This window comes from Orcinus orca, chromosome X (genome assembly GCF_937001465.1).
Source record: "Orcinus orca chromosome X, mOrcOrc1.1, whole genome shotgun sequence".
Lineage (NCBI taxonomy): Eukaryota > Metazoa > Chordata > Mammalia > Artiodactyla > Delphinidae > Orcinus > Orcinus orca.
The window spans coordinates 62,478,155-62,496,776 of NC_064580.1; the positions used below are offsets into that span (position 1 = coordinate 62,478,155).

The 18,622-nt window shown below is 55.3% G+C and overlaps 1 protein-coding gene across 1 annotated transcript; it reads right to left on the bottom strand.

Moving 5' to 3' along the window:
* Positions 1-335: 335 nt before the first annotated feature.
* LOC117198677 (uncharacterized protein CXorf49 homolog) lies at positions 336-17,090 on the bottom strand. The gene is made up of 6 exons (XM_049704513.1): positions 15,819-17,090; positions 15,009-15,165; positions 14,416-14,492; positions 14,084-14,129; positions 13,460-13,501; positions 336-504 (listed from the first exon to the last, which is right to left on the bottom strand). The coding sequence occupies exons 1-5, from the start codon at positions 17,088-17,090 to the stop codon at positions 13,461-13,463; spliced, it is 1,593 nt and encodes a 530-aa protein (XP_049560470.1). The 3' UTR covers positions 336-504; position 13,460.
* Positions 17,091-18,622: the final 1,532 nt, after the last annotated feature.

Below are 18,622 nucleotides of genomic sequence, written 5' to 3' on the forward strand. Positions count from 1 at the left end.
TGAGTTCCTGCTGATGGGAAGGGTGAATGGCAGAGATGAATGGGAACCGCCAGACCCCAGAGGAGGAGGGGGGTTTGGAGAGAGCTAGAAGAGGGCCTTCGGGGGAAAGGGAGGACGTGCCAATGTGGCCAGGCAGAGCACACACAGGACCCAGACCTGGGACACTCCGCTGGCTTGACTGCAGGGATGGTAACAGAGGCTGGCCCAGAGTCCCCACCACAGGATGCCACAGATACCGTTCTGGAAAAGGCTCTGACGTGGAGCAGCGCCCCGCCCCGGCCCCCTACCCCGACCCCGACCCCTACCCCTCCAGAGAGAAGGCAGAACACAGAATATGAGAGGTACTTTAATTGGAAACTGCTGTGAAACTGGGGCGGGGCGGGGGCAAAACAAGGGGGAGAGGAAGCCCTAGCTGAGGCAGAACAGGAGGGAACGAGCTTGGCCACAGCTCCAGGGCCCCAAAGGTACCAGCTGCTCCTCTTGCAGGAAGACGCTGGGCTCAACCTGTGAAACAGCAGAGTCAGGGAAGAGCCTGAAGCCAGGGCCAGCCCCCAGCCCTGCTCAACAGCCAGGACTGTGGGAAGGGGTACGGTGTGTGTAACACTCACTTCAAAGGGTCTGCAACTTGCCAGCCAGGTACTGCATGGCGGCTGCAACAGGGACAGGCATTAGCAGGCGCTCCAGACAGAGGGATACAGAAGCCCGTCCCCCTATCCCCGTGAGGAACCGCCTAGCCCTGATACCTGAAACCCCTCCAGACCCGATGCAAAGAGCTCTGGGCCTGATCACTCCCCACCACCCAAATTGAATGTGGAACCGGTACCTACAGGGAAACAAAATGTGCCAGCAGCTCTCATGCTGTGGGCCGTGCCACAACCACTCAGAACTTGTCACACACACAAACAAACAATCCAACAAGAACCTTAGAAGCCACACCAAGCAGCAGTTCAAGGGAAAAATCAACGAGGCATCTCTAAAAGTCCTATCAGAAGGACATTCCCTAGGACTGGTCTGGTTGTCAAAGTGTGCATGCAGTCCAGACAGTACTTTGCTATTTGTACACACGCCCAGTTGTACATGCACAGCCAGCTCCAGGGCCAGGCCTGAGAGGTTCTCCTCCCCACAGGGATGATCGTCCCTGCCAGGCCCACCGCACCTGCAGCCCACCCCCACCCCAGGTGCCCACCCGGGTTCTTCACTAAGACACCGCTCTCCGGCCCTGGTTCCTCATACCAAGTTGCTCCTTAAGTTCGTCTACTTCTCTCTTTAGCTCGAGACACTAGGCCAGCAGACAGAGGAGGAAGAGAAATGATTAGTATACTCTGGCCTCCTCTCTCCTCCACCTTCTCCTCTCCCCTCCACCTTCTCCTCTCCCCCGGGCCCTCCACCCCAAAGCCGGGTGGTCAGACTGGCAAGGGCTCCTCAGTGGAAAGGAGGTGGGCTCCCTCCGTGGGGTACGTGATGGGGGCAGGGGAGGGGGAGCCCACCCATGTCAGCTGAACTTGGACCCAGATCCCACCCTCGAGTTTGGGCCTGCATTTCCAGGATGCAGAGGAAGCATTACCCAAGGACAGCAGGGCGTTCCCAGTGGCTGCTGCTCCGTTTCCGGTCTCTCGGGTTGGTCAAGTGGCTCCCGGTCACCTGAGAGGGAAAGGACACACAATCCAGCTTCCCAGGCTCCCAGTGAGGTGGAAAGGGCCAAGCGGGCTCTAAAGTGAGGTGAGGCAGCACCACCCTCTGCTGGCAACCAGCCGCCCCTGCTCCGCCCAGCAGCCGGAACCTTGTCTCTGGGCCTGCCTCCCCTGTTCCCCGGGGGCAGCAATTTCGCCATTGTGGTCCCCAAACAATGTGGCTCTGGATTCGACCCTCCCAGAGCTGCAGCCACAGCCAGCACGTGGGAGAGCAATGTGGCCGAACAGGACTTAACAGAAAAGGCTGTTCCCCTGCAAGTCTACACCCGGAGCAGCTGTTTGGGGCACTGCCACCGATCACCCCGGCCGCACAAACCCCACACAGAGGATGATGTGGCTCAAGGCCAGCCCTGCCAGCACCCCGTCTCCTGTGGGAGAAGCTGCCTGGGAGCAATGCTGCGCCCCCAGCAGAGAGAGAGGCAGAGGTTTCTGTCCTCAACCCCTGGTCCGCCCGCTCATATCAAACCCACGACACTCACCTGAGGGGGCAGGCCCCCTGGGCATGACTTCTCCCTGGTTCAGGGCCAAGGGCTCTGAGTTTCCTGGATCTTGGGGGCCTCTGGTGTAGACCTCGCCACTGCTGGCTTTTCTACAATGCATGCGCAGACAAGATGTCCCTGGCCTGTGAGTGAGCAGCTGAAACAAAAATTTCTCACCGATTTGGACTAAGGAAGTGTGTGTGTGTGTGTGTGTGTGTGTGTGTGTGTGTGTGTGTGTGAGAGAGAGAGAGAGAGAGGGAGGGAGAGAGAGAGAGAGAGAGAGAGAGAGAGAGAGAGAGAGAGAGAGAGAGAGTTGTGTGATTTGGGCCAGGGTGAGGCAGGGAATTGGGAAGGGAATTGAAAGGCTGATCTCATTAGCACTTTCTCCCTCAGTCAGCCCCAGGCCAGCAGGCAGAGCTGATCTAGGCACAACAGTGGGACACTGAGAAAGCCCAGGCCCCGTGCAAGGAAGGTCTGGGGAACAGCTAGGAAGGAGGATTCAGGAACCTGGTGAGTCTAAATACTGAGGCTTTCCGGGGAAGCTTTTAAGGGATCCCCCGACCCAATTCAGCTACCAGCCCTCCCTTCCATCCCAGCCCAAGTCTCTCAGAGGAGGCTGGAAAGAGGCCAAGGGTGGAGAACCGGGCCCAGGACACCCGAAGTGCTACCTTAATGTTTGTCCCTAGGAAAAGGAGCCCGATCTGGCATCGTAATGACCCAGTGACCGAGGGGCACCAAATGCTGACCTCTGAGGGGTGGACAGAGGCAGCATGGGTGAAGACGTGTGCCCTGGGTGCTGTGGGGGGGGGAAGGGTGGGGAGAGAGGAGGAGCATGGCCTACTCACTTGGCCCTTTGGGGCTGGGTCTCTATTTGGGTCCTTATCTTCTCCCGCCACTGCCTCAGACTCCCTTGCCCAGCTGACCACGGATTTCTTCCCAGCGCCACTGTGCTTGGACTGTTTGGTTCCCGAAAGGACCAAGGTATAACTCTTGGGTCTCCCAGGCAGCGGAATACCAGAGATTGGGGGGAAGGTGGCCGGTTCCACGGGAGTTGCCGAGATTCGCTGCCGCCGGGAACGGAAGGTTCCCCCCAGGGCAAGTTTGGATGCTTCCCGGACGGATTTCTTCTCCTGGGCTCCGTTCTTCCTAGGAGTGACCTGCGGCAGGCCACCTGGAGCAGCAGCAGCAGCAGCAGCAGCAGCAGCAGCAGCTCCCGGGTAGCTGGGCTTGCTGCCCCCCTTGCCCCACAGCACGCTCTGCATTTTCTTAGGGGAAGAGATGCCCTGCTCTCCCACGCCCTGCCTTCCCACAACCGAAGAGAGTCCTCGCGGAGCCGAGGACAGGGAAGAGCCTGTCACGTGACGGTAATTCTCCCTGACTTGGAACTTCGAGTGTCTGGGAGTGTCCCCGGGATCCTCGGGTCTGCTGGGCTTGGCCTGGCCTCCTCCTCTGCGGTAAGTGCTCACCGTCATCAGCTGTGTCTCACTGAGTTCATCTGAGGACTCGGAGTCGGACAGCAGCCAGGCCAGGCCTTCCGCGGAGCGCCGCTGGCGATCCGCAGCCACGTTCAACCTACGCTTAGTGCCTCTCTTAGGGTTCCCCAAGGCCCGGCCCGCTTCAGGCCCACCGAGGTGGAGAGGGCCGGCTGGAGCCGTCGACGCCTCCCCACAGCTCTGGCCGGGCGCTCCTCGACCGCCGGGACCCGCCTCGAGGCGCAGTGTCGACCCAGTGGCCTCTTTGAAGGCAGTGGACCTCTCCGGGGACGGGTACCTGCGGACGCCCAGCACGTCCTGGTCGGTCAGCTGCTGCAGGTTGGCCTCCTTGGCCGCCTCAGACTCCTCGATCAGGTCCAGGAGGTCCCTCGTGAGCTCATGTGGGGAGCCAGGTCGGCCTTCGCGGCCCCACAGCACCGGCCCTCGCGCTTCCAGCATCTCCCGCTCAGACTGGAAGCCCTCGGGGTCCGGGTACCTGCGGACGCCCAGCACGTCCTGGTCAGTCAGCTGCTGCAGGTTGGCCTCCTTGGCCGCCTCAGACTCCTCGATCAGGTCCAGGAGGTCCCTCGTGTGCTCATGTGGGGAGCCAGGTCGGCCTTCGCGGCCCCACAGCACCGGCCCTCGCCCTTCCAGCATCTCCCGCTTCGACTGGAAGCCCTCGGGGTCCGGCAAGCCGCCTCCGCCCTTGCCGCTCCGCGGCTCCCCAGGCTCGGGGCCTGGGTCGGGCCCCGGCGGGACTGCGGGGCCGGCTATGCGAACGCCGGCCCGCTCCCTGACTTTTGGGCGGACACGCCTTCTCAACACATACACCTCATCCGGGGAGCTCATGTCGCGACCCGGGTGGCCCCAGAACCGGGGCGACGGTCGATGGCCCGAGTCGCGGTCGCGGTCACGGCGGGCTAGGCGGCCGGCGCTCAGAAGGGAGCGTCAACCACCTCACGCGCCGCACAAGCTCGCCTCAAAAGAAAGGACGCGCCACTTTCAGCGCGCCTCTCACGCCCGCGCCGCAGCCTCCTCATTGGTCCTGCCCCCGCCAACCAGCGGGCTCCTTGTTCGCCCGCCCCCGTCGAGACCTAACCAATGGGGCCGAGGGCCTCTGGTTTGCTCGCAAGCCCGTGGGCGGTCCGGGCAGTTGGCTGGTGAAGGAGGTGGTGGGAGTGCCTCCCTCTGTCAAGCCTCTGGGCCCGCCTCCTCCTGTCCCGCCTCCCCTTTCTGGTTAGAGTCACAGCTCTGAGCCTCCGTTTCCCATGTATACAGGGGGTCGAGGGCGTCGGCGAGTGAGGGCGCCGGGCTCCAGGGGTGGTGAGGATGAAACGTCAAGATGGAGGCGCTGGATGCCTAGCACGCGCCAAAAGCATTTGCCAGCCTCCCTTCCACCGCAAGCCTTAAGACCCAACAGGAGAATGGGCAAAGGAGTCTCGCAGTCAGTGATCAGGGGTCGGCCAGAGAGCAAAGGGATCGTATTTTCGTTCTGTAAGGTCTCTGTCTCAACTGCTCCATCAAATGTGGCTCAGCAGACGTTACTGGCAGGCGGGTGTGGCGGATAGACTTGGGTTTGGGCTCGCTCCATCAGTCCTTCCCCCTCTCTGAGGCAAATTCAAAGAAGAGGAAATCGCAGTGGCCAGTTACACCCCAAAAGATGCTCCCCACCGCTGATCCTGGAGATGTGAACTAAAACCACGAATCGGGTTTCACACACTAGGTTGACAACCTTCAAAGAGCTTAACCATTCCGAGGGTGGGAGAGGTTAGGAGCAAACCCCTGTGGCGGTGGTGCAAGAGACGCATTTGGGAGGTAATTTGGCAGAATCCATTGAAAGCAACTTAGTGCCGGCACGGACTCTGTGCCTGGCACTCTTCTAAGCGCTGGGCATAAATAATAATGCATCCGCGTGACACGCCTTTAACTGTAGTACCAACTATTACTGGCCTCTTCCCGGTGAGGAAACAGGCACTGAGAGGTTCGGCCACTGGCCCAAGGTCATTCGGCTCGTGGGGATCAGCGGCAGGATTGAAACCAATCAATCTGACTCCAGAGTCCTTGCTTTTAGCCCAAGATCTTTAAAAGGAAGGAAGAAAGAATCTATTTCCTCTATGCTCCTGCAAGTCCGCTGCCTGGTACTTCTTCCGGAGACACGCTGGTACCTGTAGTGTACAAGAACACATGCACAAGGGAGTTGGTGATGGGAAAAACTGGGAACACTCCAAATTCCCGTCAGTAAGGAAATGGATGAATGCAACGTGGCTTAGCATCCAGTAGCATAAAGCGTGGCAGTCCAACGGAATGCATCAGGCCATTCTCACAGCTTTCGGAAGCATCCGCCTGACTTCCAACTGCAAGTTGCAGAACGATGGCTTTGGATTCACATTTGTAAGTTAAATCACTTGCGTGCGTGGGCACACGCACACACACCAGTCAATCCTATGTAATATATGAGAATTCATTTAAGTATATGTACAAGTATGTTTTAAAGTTTTGAAGGACGCACAACCAAGGCCTACCAGTTGTGATGGCGGTGGGTGTGGATAGCCAGGTGTCTCTCAATTTTTCTTGGAACTGTCAGTTCTCAGCTCCCCTGAGCTGAGCAGTACTGATGTCTGGGGAGTGGTGCCTCCCTTGGTTTCTATACGGCCCATGGGTGTTAGAATTTCCCGTGTCTGCCACCCCACTCCTACTCTGACACCGCTCCATTCCTCCCATACCTTCCTTCTGCTCCTTCCCGTTCATACTCCTCTGTCTTCAGTCACCTCTCTCTCCTGCATCCTGCTCTGGCTGACCTCCTGGAGAGTCCTGGGGTGTCTGAACCCCTCTTGCCTGTGGAACTCAAAGGCCCAGTTTTCTGGGTCTGCACCTGAGAAGCTGGCCGTGCTGGAGAAGTTTCAGAGCAGGGGAGATTGGGTGCACTGTAAATCTGCAATCCTCCTCCTCGAGCCTGCCCCCGATGGTGCCTGCCCGTTTGTGGATACCGCCCTCTTCCACTTCTCCCAGTGACTTTTTAAGTCGTGGTGTGCTATTTCTAATATGTTAAAATGGATAAGGAAGGATATAGCAAAATCTCCTGCATCCACCTAGGAAACATAACCAGTGGATTCAGTGGAAGCCTCCATCTTCCCTCTCACCATTTCCATTCCCTTCCTCCCTCCCCCAGAGAGAGACTCCCAGAACTTCTTCTCACCTTCTCCACTCTCTTCGTCCCTGTGGCTCTCCTACCTCCTCTTCCCCTGCATCCCATACGTCTCCAATGATGTCACTAATCTCTGCTTTAGCCCCCTATGCTCACCAGGATCCAATACTGCTTTTGACTTACTCTCTTGGCCTGGGGTGGGAGCCAGTGTCAGAGGTTCCTCTTGGCTTTCCCCACCGGGATAGCTCTTACCCCACAGAGCAGTGACCCAATGTGGAAGTCATTGCTCCAACTGCCAAGTGTATCACTTATCATTATCAGCTTGGGGACTGGAGAAATGACCGCTATTTTGGTCCAGGGACCCATTCAGCTCACTGTGAACCGGTCTCTATTCCCAACTCCTTTTAATGTCAGGGCCTCATAAGCCCCATTCTAATGGGGCCCCATCATGACACTTTGGGCCTCCTGGATCAATGTCAGCTCAGATCCTGTGTCCAGTAGTAGTAGAAGTGTCTGGGTCATTTTCTAGCCTCCGGGTACAGTCACCTGAGAACTGGCAGTCATTCTCTTTAGGGACGGTCATAACCCACTGCCTTGTTTCTGGATCCTTCCTCCTCAGGACTCATCCACCTCTTCAGTGGGGCCAGTCTCTGAATTGGCTGAGGACCAGGAACTGAGCAGGAGACTGTGGCTTTCTAGCGGGATGATGGCCCTCCTTCTCTTGCATTCTTGCCTTTTGCTGGCTGTCGTTGCCCCTAGGGAGCCATGCTGTCTGAGCCATCTTCTCAGCTTTCTGCCGGTCAAGCAGGCACTCTTGACTGCCCCTCTGACCTTGCTGGTCGTTACTGGAAATGTGGTCTGCTGGCATCTCTTGGTTAAGAGCTGCCCTCTGCCCTCTATTATGTCAGAATTCGTTGGCTCCCATGGGTGGTAATGAGCCCAGGTCGGGACCACTTTCCTTCCATCATTGGCATTGGCCTCCAGAGGGGAGCAACCACCAAACTTCTAGTGATGCTGGGGCCCCTCTCACCAGAACACTCCTGATGGCTTTGGTGTCCTCTCAGCCCTACAGTGGGACATGTGTCCTACAGTGGGATGTGTCCTCTCAGCCCTACAGTGGGACATAACCATGAGGCCATGTGACTGGCCTCACCTTTTCTGTCCGTTCTAGCATGTCTGCATCACTCAACCTTATTGTTCCTTCCTCTGTCATCTGCCAATCCAAGGCAGGCATTTCCACTTCTCTCCTTACGGGCCATCACTTTCTCAAAGTTTCAAAGGGCCAGTCTGGCAGTGAATTTCCTCCATCTCCTGGAGTCCTTGCCCGTGTGTTAAATCCCATGGCATGAGAAAGCGCCTCCGCTCAGCAAAACTTGCTTATCCTCTCTTATATTCCTGTCCACTTGATCCAGCACCCTCAAAATCCAATCCCAGGGATATTGCCCTGCTCCTGCCAGTACAGGCTTGTTATTTCTTGGTGTATAATTTCTTTTTCCCCTTATCAGGCTCGGCATATCCCAGTGAGTTTATGGAGAAGAGATGAGGGTTTCCCTGGGAGAGGCGTCTGTCACTTTGTGGGGGAGCAGACTCTGTAGCATCTACCAGCACAGGGCATGTGTTAGCTCTTGCTAGGGAAGGAAGGGCCACCCTGCAAGCTTTGAGGCCTCAAGACGTTTGGATCTGATAAGCCAACGTTTGGAGACATCCATGCCAATATACCCGGCCTACATTTCAGAGTCTGAAGTTTTTCCAAAAAGGGCCCTGACCTTCCCATAACAGGCCTGTGTTTGTCAAGGATGTATACATCTCTGGAGTTCTGCACTTACTGTTATCGCATAATCTGTGAGCTACTCAGCTGTCTCTGCAGGAGGCAAGGGCATTTTGTATGCCACCAAGAAAACCCCATGAATCTGACACTTGGCCCTTAACTGTTTGGTAATGTCCCTTAGTTTCTCATTATGTCTTTGCAGGGCGCCAGTATAACAGTGATGAACAGCCGCCTCTGCCCTCCCTATAGACATAGTGCCCTCCCTACCATTCAAAGGCCTGAATCATCTCACAGGCCACAAGTAAGACCCTCCACTGGGATATTTTTCAAGGTACGTATGGATAAAACCTTAAGGAATCAGGAGGTAACCTTGTGCTAGAGATTATCCATGCCCCACATAACACTCAAAATGGTACGCTCTTTGTCATTTGGGCAGTGAGTGAGCTGGTCCATAAACCCCATCTTATAGCTAACTTCTCAGACCACTCCTGGTACCACTTTTGTTAGTTTGGGTCCTCCAAAAATACGGACACCAAGGCATGATTGGACATGAACGAACATGATGGGAGAATGGCATGTGAAGGATAAAGGAGAAGGAGCAGGAATGAGTCTTCTTCTTCAGGGTGCGATGCGGGTCTGACGTCTGTAAGAGAGACGTGGGGGAAAGGAGGGTCAGATAAGAAGAATCTCAGATGCAGTTTCGTTCTAACAGTAAACTTTAGTTCCGTTTAGTTTAGTTTGTTCAGGCTCATGTGGAGTCCCCACCCTACAGCTGCCATTTAGAGGAGTCCCTGTCCTGAAGCAGTATGCCCCTGCCATGCTCAGTCACTGGCTGGGAGCTACCCAGAGGATGTGGGATCTTGGCACAAACAATGGTGGTGCCAGAGAAGTGGCAGCTGGCACTTGCCAATCTACTATGTTCCCTGCAGTGGATCAGAGGGGCATGTTTCTATGGCCACCACAAGGAAGCAGAAGTCAAAGATGACTAACATTTCCGTTTTGAGTGACTTTGTGGTGGGGAGCATAAGGACACAGGAAGTAAAGAAAGGTTGGGAGGGAAATGATGGGATTTTGGATACATTAAGGTTGTGTTTCTTATAGGACATGCAGGTGGAATGCACTTAGAAATTTGGTTCTGGAACACCAGTGAGGGGTCAAAGCTAGAGAGAGATACAGATTTGGGAGTCATTCATTCCCTCAGTAAACTTTTATAGCAGTGTTTTTTCAAACGTCACCATAACCTTAGAAGTTCCTTGCATGGAAGCTCCAATTCCTTTCCCTTCCCCCTCCTCAGAAGTAACCTCTATCCTTTGTCTTCATCGTTCCCTTCCTTTTCTTTAGTTATTCTCTACATAGGTTCATATTCCTAACAACGTTGGTTTTGCTGCATCCTTTGGTCTTTATGTAAATGGAATCATTTGTGTTGTTTCTGACTTCTCCCGTGTGATACTGTGTAACTGAGATTCATCCCTGTTGTCGCATGTGGCAGGCACTTGTTCATTTTCATTGCTGTACACTGTTCCACCAAATGAATATACAGTAGACTCTCATTATCATGATAGTTATTTGCAGTCTATAAAGTTGCCATGAACACTGAATTAGGCAATCCTGAAACATTGCTCCTAAGGGAAATATAATTTCAAGTTCCTACCATCCGCTGGTCACAACATTTTCATCGACTGATCGCTGCGTAATCATGTTTCATGTGTGTTTCTGTTTAAAGGCACTCTATTTAATACAAATATTATTGATTCATTAACACTGACCTCACAGCCAACAGCATTATAAATCATGCCTGAGCAAGGTTTATGTAACACACATATTTTCTTGAGTGCACGTCATAGTCATTTTGCACTCAAGAACACTAGACAGTACTTCAGCACTAAGCTTGGAGGCCATCTTTAATTATGAAATCACCAACAAAGAAGCACAAAAATGCAAACTATGTGGCACCAAATAAATCATGAAAAGGACACTTGCTTGCAGTATGAGACTGAAACCAGAAGGCAGAGCGTCACCTTGTTTGACCTCAGTTGGGAACATATTCCACCAACTCAGGTTTTTCACAGCTCTCTCGAATGAGGAGGAAAGCACTCTGGTACTGATTTGTGGTTAAAAATGAATTTTAGCAAATAGGGGAATTTGCAAGTATGGAATCTACAAATAACAAGAATCAACTGTATCTCAACCTATGTATCCATTCTACTGTCAATGGGTAATTTGGGTTGTTTCCATTTGGGCAGATATTATTCATAGCGCTACTATAAACATTCTGGCACATGTTTCCTGGTGCCCACGTACAAGAGCCTTCCAGGGCAGAGCTTTCCAACTTTTGGACCTGGGACTTTGAGGCCTTCATCTCCAGAGACAGCCAGACAGCAGCCCCTGGACCGCTTGGTTCTGGCCCTGAACAATTTTGTCATCTTACTCCTGTATGCCATACAATCATCATTTTCTGTGTGAGCCATAGAATCAAATGACTGGGAAGCTGTGTTCCAGTGCTCATACTTAGGACTGAACTTGTCATCTCATAGGGAAAGAAGATTTCCAACATTACTAGATCATGCCAGATTTTTTACAATGGGGTCATGCTAATTTCTACTCCTATCAACAGTGTTTAACTGTTCCACATCCTCATCAACATTTGATATTAACAAAGTACAAAATTGTTGTCAATCTTGTGATAGTGAAATGGTGTCTCATTGTAGATTTAATCTGCAATTTCTTGATTAGTAATAATATTAGTAATAATATTGAGCAGCTTTTCATATGCTTGGCCTTGGGGATTTTCTTGTCTATGAGGTGTTCATTTAGTGTCTTTTGCCCATTTTCCCCTTGGGTTGTTTGCATATTTATTTGTGGAAGTTTTTTATGTATTCTATACTTTAATTCTTTGATGATTTCATGTTATGTAAATATCTTCTAGTTTTTAGCTTGCCTTCACACTTTTTATGATACCTTTTTTTTTTTTTTTTTTTTTTTTTTGCAGTACGGTGGCCTCTCACTGTTGTGGCCTCTCCCGTTGCGGAGCACAGGCTCCGGACGCGCAGGCTCAGCGGCCATGGCTCACGGGCCCAGCCACTCCGCGGCATGTGGGATCCTCCCGGACCGGGGCGTGAACCCGTGTCCCCTGCATCGGCAGGCGGACTCTCAACCACTGCCCCACCAGGGAAGCCCTATCATACCTTTTAAGGAACAAAAGCACTTCTTTTTAATTTTTCACAGCACTTTATTATGAAAAGTTCCATACAAGAAGATCACGGGACTTCCCTGGTGGCACAGAGGTTAAGGATCTGCCTGCCAATGTACGGGACACGGGTTCGATCCCTGGTCCCAGAAGATCCCCTATGCCACGGAGCAACTAAGCCTGTGCGGCACAGCTACTGGAGCCTGTGCTCTAGAGCCTGCGTGCCACAACTGCTGAAGCCTGCGTGCCTAGAGCCCATGCTCCACAACAAGAGAAGCCACTGCAATGAGAAGCCCGCGCACCACAACGAAGAGTAGCCCCTGCTAACCGCAACTAGAGAAAGCCCGCGCGCAGCCAGAGAGGCCCAGCGCAACCAAATAAATAAATAAATAAATAAACTTTTAAAAGAAAGAAGAAGATCACAAGATGATCCGGGAAAGTTGAGGGGGTACTTGCTGATCATGGACCACCTTCGCTCTCACCTGATCCGACCCTTGCTTTTGCTCATTCAATGCCTTACAGAACCTGGACCAGCCTCTACTCCCTTTACTCCCTGAATCACATCTTTCTCCCTCAAGGGAGATTACCCCTGATTACATTTATTCACACACAGGGACACACCGTCACCAACCTTGAATGGCCAATCTACCATCATACCCCCTTTTGTGTAGTAAAACACCGGTCTTTCGGGAAGGGTGTCAGGCACAACCACCCTTGCCTCACTCAAACACAAATCTGTCCCTCTGAGTCTCAGGCTGGTACAGCCCTGGGTCCTGGCTGAGGGAAGGAAGTGCTCCCTAACCTCGAGTGAGGGGGAAATCGAACATGGAGTTCAGACTGAATCTCGTGTGTCCTAAAGAGTCAGTCTGGGAGATTGAGCTGGGACACGGAAATATCATTTCCAGGAAAATCTGTGTCATGGGGCTGGTGGAAGAGTATTTGACGGGGACCATGCAACAACACAGACCTACTAACCACACTCGCCATAGAACCTGACGGGCCAAATTCCACTCAAGGGTGTACAGACGACCCGGCTGGAGGAGGGTGGTCAGATGGCTAGGGCAGGGAGGATGTGAATGCTTCCAGATTGGAGCTCTGGAAGGGGGTCATGAGTTCCTGCTGATGGGAAGGGTGAATGGCAGAGATGAATGGGAATCGCCAGACCCCAGAGGAGGAGGGGTGTTTGGAGAGAGCTAGAAGAGGGCCTTCGGGGGAAAGGGAGGACGTGCCAATGTGGCCAGGCAGAGCACACACAGGACCCAGACCTGGGACACTCCGCTGGCTTGACTGCAGGGATGGTAGCAGAGGCTGGCCCAGAGTCCCCACCACAGGATGCCACAGATACCGTTGTGGAAAAGGCTCTGACGTGGAGCAGCGCCCCGCCCTGGCCCCCTACCCCGACCCCGACCCCTACCCCTCCAGAGAGAAGGCAGAACACAGAATATGAGAGGTACTTTAATTGGAAACTGCTGTGAAACTGGGGCGGGGCGGGGGCAAAACACGGGGGAGAGGAAGCCCTAGCTGAGGCAGAACAGGAGGGAATGAGCGTGGCCACAACTCCAGGGCCCCAAAGGTACCAGCTGCTCCTCTTGCAGGAAGATGCTGGGCTCAACCTGTGAAACAGCAGAGTCAGGGAAGAGCCTGAAGCCAGGGCCAGCCCCCAGCCCTGCTCAACAGCCAGGACTGTGGGAAGGGGTACGGTGTGTGTAACACTCACTTCAAAGGGTCTGCAACTTGTCAGCCAGGTACTGCATGGCGGCTTCAACAGGGACAGGCATTAGCAGGCGCTCCAGACAGAGGGATACAGAAGCCTGTCCCCAATCCCCATGAGGAACCGCCTAGCCCTGAAACCTGAAACCCCTCCAGACCCGATGCAAAGCGCTCTGGGCCTGATCACTCCCCACCACCCAAACTGAATGTGGAACCGGTACCTACAGGGAAACAAAATGTGCCAGCAGCTCTCATGCTGTGGGCCGTGCCACAACCACTCAGAACTTGTCACACACACAAACAAACAATCCAACAAGAACCTTAGAAGCCACACCAAGCAGCAGTTCAAGGGAAAAATCAACGAGGCATCTCTAAAAGTCCTATCAGAAGGACATTCCCTAGGACTGGTCTGGTTGTCAAAGTGTGCATGCAGTCCAGACAGTACTTTGCTATTTGTACACACGCCCAGTTGTACATGCACAGCCAGCTCCAGGGCCAGGCCTGAGAGGTTCTCCTCCCCACAGGGATGATCGTCCCTGCCAGGCCCACCGCACCTGCAGCCCACCCCCACCCCAGGTGCCCACCCGGGTTCTTCACTAAGACACCGCTCTCCGGCCCTGGTTCCTCATACCAAGTTGCTCCTTAAGTTCGTCTACTTCTCTCTTTAGCTCGAGACACTAGGCCAGCAGACAGAGGAGGAAGAGAAATGATTAGTATACTCTGGCCTCCTCTCTCCTCCACCTTCTCCTCTCCCCTCCACCTTCTCCTCTCCCCCGGGCCCTCCACCCCAAAGCCGGGTGGTTAGACTGGCAAGGGCTCCTCAGTGGAAAGGAGGTGGGCTCCCTCCTTGGGGTACGTGATGGGGGCAGGGGAGGGGGGCGCCCACACATGTCAGCTGAACTTGGACCCAGATCCCACCCTCGAGTTTGGGCCTCCATTTCCTGGATGCAGAGGAAGCATTACCCAAGGACAGCAGGGCGTTCCCAGTGGCTGCTGCTGCGTTTCCGGTCTTGGGGGATGGTCAAGTGGCCCCCGGTCACCTGAGAGGGAAAGGACACACAATCCAGCTTCCCAGGCTCCCAGTGAGGTGGAAAGGGCCAAGCGGGCTCTAAAGTGAGGTGAGGCAGCACCACCCTCTGCTGGCAACCAGCCGCCCCTGCTCCGCCCAGCAGCCGGAACCTTGTCTCTGGGCCTGCTTCCCCTGTTCCCCGGGGACAGCCATTTCGCCATTGTGGTCCCCAAACAATGTGGCTCTGGATTCGACCCTCCCAGAGCTGCAGCCACAGCCAGCACGTGGGAGAGCAATGTGGCCGAACAGGACTTAACAGAAAAGGCTGTTCCCCTGCAAGACTACACCCGGAGCACTGCCACCGATCACCCCGGCCGCACAAACCCCACACAGAGGATGATGTGGCTCAAGGCCAGCCCTGCCAGCACCCCGTCTTCTGTGGGAGAAGCTGCCTGGGAGCAAGCCTGTGCCCCCAGCAGAGACAGAGGCAGAGGTTTCTGTCCTCAACCCCTCTTCCTTCCCCTCATATCAAACCCACGACACTCACCTGAGGGGGCAGGCCCCCTGGGCATGACTTCTCCCTGGTTCAGGGCCAAGGGCTCTGAGTTTCCTGGATCTTGGGGGCCTCTGGTGTTGACGTCGCCACTGCTGGCTTTTCTACGATGCATGCGCAGACAAGATGTCCCTGGCCTGTGAGTGAGCAGCTGAAACAAAAATTTCTCACCGATTTGGACTAAGGAAGTGTGTGTGTGTGTGTGCGTGTGTGTGTGTGTGAGAGAGAGAGAGAGAGAGAGAGAGAGAGAGAGAGAGAGGGAGAGAGAGAGAGTTGTGTGATTCAGGCCAGGGTGAGGCAGGGAATTGGGAAGGGAATTGAAAGGCTGATCTCATTAGCACTTTCTCCCTCAGTCAGCCCCAGGCCAGCAGGCAGAGCTGATCTAGGCACAACAGTGGGACACTGAGAAAGCCCAGGCCCCCTGCAAGGAAGGTCTGGGGAACAGCTAGGAAGGAGGATTCAGGAACCTGGTGAGTCTAAATACTGAGGCTTTCCGGGGAAGCTTTTAAGGGATCCCCCGACCCAATTCAGCTACCAGCCCTCCCTTCCATCCCAGCCCAAGTCTCTCAGAGGAGGCTGGAAAGAGGCCAAGGGTGGAGAACCGGGCCCAGGACACCCGAAGTGCTACCTTAATGTTTGTCCCTAGGAAAAGGAGCCCGATCTGGCATCGTAATGACCCAGTGACCGAGGGGCACCCAATGCTGACCTCTGAGGGGTGGACAGAGGCAGCATGGGTGAAGACGTGTGCCCTGGGTGCTGTGGTGGGGGAAGAGTGGGGAGAGAGGAGGAGCATGGCCTACTCACTTGGCCCTTTGGGGCTGGGTCTCTATTTGGGTCCTTATCTTCTCCCGCCACCGCCTCAGACTCCCTTGCCCAGCTGACCACGGATTTCTTCCCAGCGCCGCTGTGCTTGGACTGTTTGGTTCCCGAAAGGACCAAGGTATAACTCTTGGGTCTCCCAGGCAGCGGAATACCAGAGAATGGGGGGAAGGTGGCCGGTTCCACGGGAGTTGCCGAGATTCGCTGCCCCCGGGAACGGAAGGTTCCCCCCAGGGCAAGTTTGGATGCTTCCCCGACGGATTTCTTCTCCTGGGCTCCGTTCTTCCTAGGAGTGACCCGCGGCAGGCCACCTGCAGCAGCAGCAGAAACAGAAGCAGCAGCAGCAGCAGCAGCTCCCGCGTAGCTGGGCTTGCTGCCCCCCTTGCCCCACAGCACGCTCTGCATTTTCTTAGGGGAAGAGATGCCCTGCTCTCCCACGCCCTGCCTTTCCACAACGGAAGAGAGTCCTCGTGGAGCCGAGGACAGGGAAGAGCCTGTCACGTGAAGGAAATTCTCCCTGATTTGGAACTTCGAGTGTCTGGGAGTGTCCCCGGGATCCTCGGGTCTGCTGGGCTTGGCCTGGCCTCCTCCTCTGCGGTAAGTGCTCACCGTCATCAGCTGTGTCTCACTGAATTCATCTGAGGACTCGGAGTCGGACAGCAGCCAGGCCAGGCCTTCCGCGGAGCGCCGCTGGCGATCCGCAGCCACGTTCAACTTACGGTTAGTGCTTCTCTTAGGGTTCCCCAAGGCCCGGCCCGCTTCAGGCCTACCGAGGTGGAGAGGGCCGGCTGGAGCCGTCGGCCCCTCCCCACAGCTCTGGCCGGGCGCTCCTCGACCGCCGGGACCCGCGTCGAGGCGCAGTGTCCACACGGTGGACTCTTTGAAGGTGGTGGAGCTCTCCAGGGTCGGGTACCTGCGGACGCCCGGCACGTCCTGGTCGGTCAGCTGCTGCAGGTTGGCCTCCTCAGACTCCTCGATCAAGTCCAGGAGATCCCTCTTGTGGTAAGCAGGGGAGCCAGGTCGGCCCTCGCGGCCCCACAGCACGGGCCCTCGCGCTTCCACCATCTCCCGTTTCAACTGGAAGTCCTCGGGGTCTGGGAAGCCGCCTGCGCCCTCGCCGCTCCGCGGCTCCCCAGTCTCGGGGCCTGGGGCGGGTCCCCGTTGGACTGCGGGGCCGGCCTCGCGGACGCCGGCCCGCTTCCTGCCCTTTGGGCGGAAAAGCCTTCCCCACACAGACATCTTATTCGGGGAGCTCATGTCGCGACCCGGGGGGCCCCGGAACCGGGGGGACGGTCGATGGCCCGGGTCGCGGTCGCGATCACTGCGGGCTAGGCGGCCGGCGCTCAGAAGGGAGCGTCAGCCACCTCACGCGCCGCACGAGCTCGCCTCGAAAGAAAGGACGCGCCACTTTCAGCGCGCCTCACACGCCCGTGCCGCGGCCTCCTCATTGGTCCGGCCCCCGCCAGTCAGCGGGCGCCTTGTTCGCCCGCCCCCTCGAGGCCTAACCAATGGGGCCGAGGGCCTCTGGTTTGCTCGCAAGCCTCTGGGCGTTCCGGGAAGTTGGCTGGTGAAGGGGATGGTGGGAGTGCCTCCGTCTGTCAAGCCTCTGGGCCTGCCTCCTCATGTCCCGCCTCTCCTTTCTGGTTAGAGTCACAACTCTGAGCCTCCGTTTCCCATGTATACAGGGGGTCGAGGGCGTCGGGGAGTGAGGGCGCCGGGCTCCAGGGGTGGTGAGGATAAAACGTCAAGATGGAGGCGCTGGATGCCTAGCACGCGCCGAAAGCATTTGCCAGCCTCCCTTCCACCGCAAGCCTTAAGACCCAACAGGAGAATGGGCACAGGAGTCCCGCAGTCAGTGATCAGGGGTCGGCCAGAGAGCAAAGGGATCGTATTTTCGTTCTGTAAGGTCTCTGTCTCAACTGCTCCATCAAATGTGGCTCAGCAGACGTTACTGGCAGACGTGTGTGGCGGATAGACTTGGGGTTGGCCTCGCTCCATCAGTCCTTCCCCCTCTCTGAGGCAAGTTCAAAGAAGAGGAAATCGCAGTGGCCAGTTACACCCCAAAAGATGCTCCCCACCGCTGATCCTGGAGATGTGAACTAAAACCACGAATCGGGTTTCACACACTAGGTTGACAACCTTCAAAGAGCTTAACCATTCCGAGGGTGGGAGAGGTTAGGAGCAAACCCCTGTGGCGGTGGTGCAAGAGACGCATTTGGGAGGTAATTTGGCAGAATCCATTGAAAGCAACTTAGTGCCGGCACGGACTCTGTGCCTGGCACTCTTCTAAGCGCTGGGCATAAATAATAATGCATCCGCGTGACACGCCTTTAACTGTAGTACCAACTATTACTGGCCTCTTCCCGGTGAGGAAACAGGCACTGAGAGGTTCGGCCACTGGCCCAAGGTCATTCGGCTCGTGGGGATCAGCGGCAGGATTGAAACCAATCAATCTGACTCCAGAGTCCTTGCTTTTAGCCCAAGATCTTTAAAAGGAAGGAAGAAAGAATCTATTTCCTCTATGCTCCTGCAAGTCCGCTGCCTGGTACTTCTTCCGGAGACACGCTGGTACCTGTAGTGTACAAGAACACATGCACAAGGGAGTTGGTGATGGGAAAAACTGGGAACACTCCAAATTCCCGTCAGTAAGGAAATGGATGAATGCAACGTGGCTTAGCATCCAGTAGCATAAAGCGTGGCAGTCCAACGGAATGCATCAGGCCATTCTCACAGCTTTCGAAAGCATCCGCCTGACTTCCAACTGCAAGTTGCAGAACGATGGCTTTGGA